This window comes from Electrophorus electricus, chromosome 3 (assembly GCF_013358815.1).
Source record: "Electrophorus electricus isolate fEleEle1 chromosome 3, fEleEle1.pri, whole genome shotgun sequence".
Classification (NCBI taxonomy): domain Eukaryota; kingdom Metazoa; phylum Chordata; class Actinopteri; order Gymnotiformes; family Gymnotidae; genus Electrophorus; species Electrophorus electricus.
In genome coordinates, this window is record NC_049537.1 from 30,044,403 (window position 1) to 30,045,000 (window position 598).

Sequence of the window (598 nt, forward strand, 5' to 3'; positions counted from 1 at the left end):
GCTCTGCCTGCATTCACTTTCAAACGCCTCTGCAGCCAGTAAGCCATCAGAACCAGGCAGACAGGTTTCCCTTTCCCTTTCTAAGTTTATCAGCTGGTTTAAGGTCAGTTCACCCAAAGTCAGATTAAGGGGACAACATAGAGTGAAAACCGAGGAAGCAGGTGGAACAAGAATATATATTAGACAGCAGGAAGAAGTGGCAATAGCTTTGTTGAAAATAGATACATTTGTACTGTATGTCACACAAAATGCACTGGCCACTGTACTAATGTGGTATGTATTATTAGGTTAATACGGTAGTTAGTGAATGAGCTGTCGATGGGTGGTTATATACAGATTATGAGCTATAACTGCCACATGCGAATGGCTTTTTTAAAACTGCATTGTTTCCCAGTATGAATGCTAACGTAAGGCAGACAAGAAAGGAGAGTGACTCAGAGAACTCACTGTACTAGAGGGGGAGAGGAGCTCTGTGCAAAGGCGCTTCATGGCAGTATGCAGCCTGCTGCCGGAGTAGAACAAGTAAAGATAAACGAAACTGGATTGTCCGTCGAGGACCAGACCCCAAAACCATGTCAAAGGTGAGCCCCGCTACTCT

At 44.5% G+C, this 598-nt stretch overlaps 1 protein-coding gene across 2 annotated transcripts in view; it reads left to right on the forward strand.

The window, feature by feature from the left end:
- Positions 1 to 310: 310 nt before the first annotated feature.
- palld (palladin, cytoskeletal associated protein) overlaps positions 311 to 598 on the forward strand; it is a 66,265-nt gene continuing 65,977 nt past the window's right edge. Inside the window, exon 1 of one of the 2 annotated variants that reach the window (XM_035524369.1) lies at positions 311 to 581. In XM_035524369.1, coding sequence (XP_035380262.1) covers positions 496 to 581 — 86 coding nt within the window. In that variant the 5' untranslated portion in view covers positions 311 to 495. The remainder of the gene's footprint in view (positions 582 to 598) is intronic. The other variant, XM_035524370.1, reaches the window with a different exon arrangement.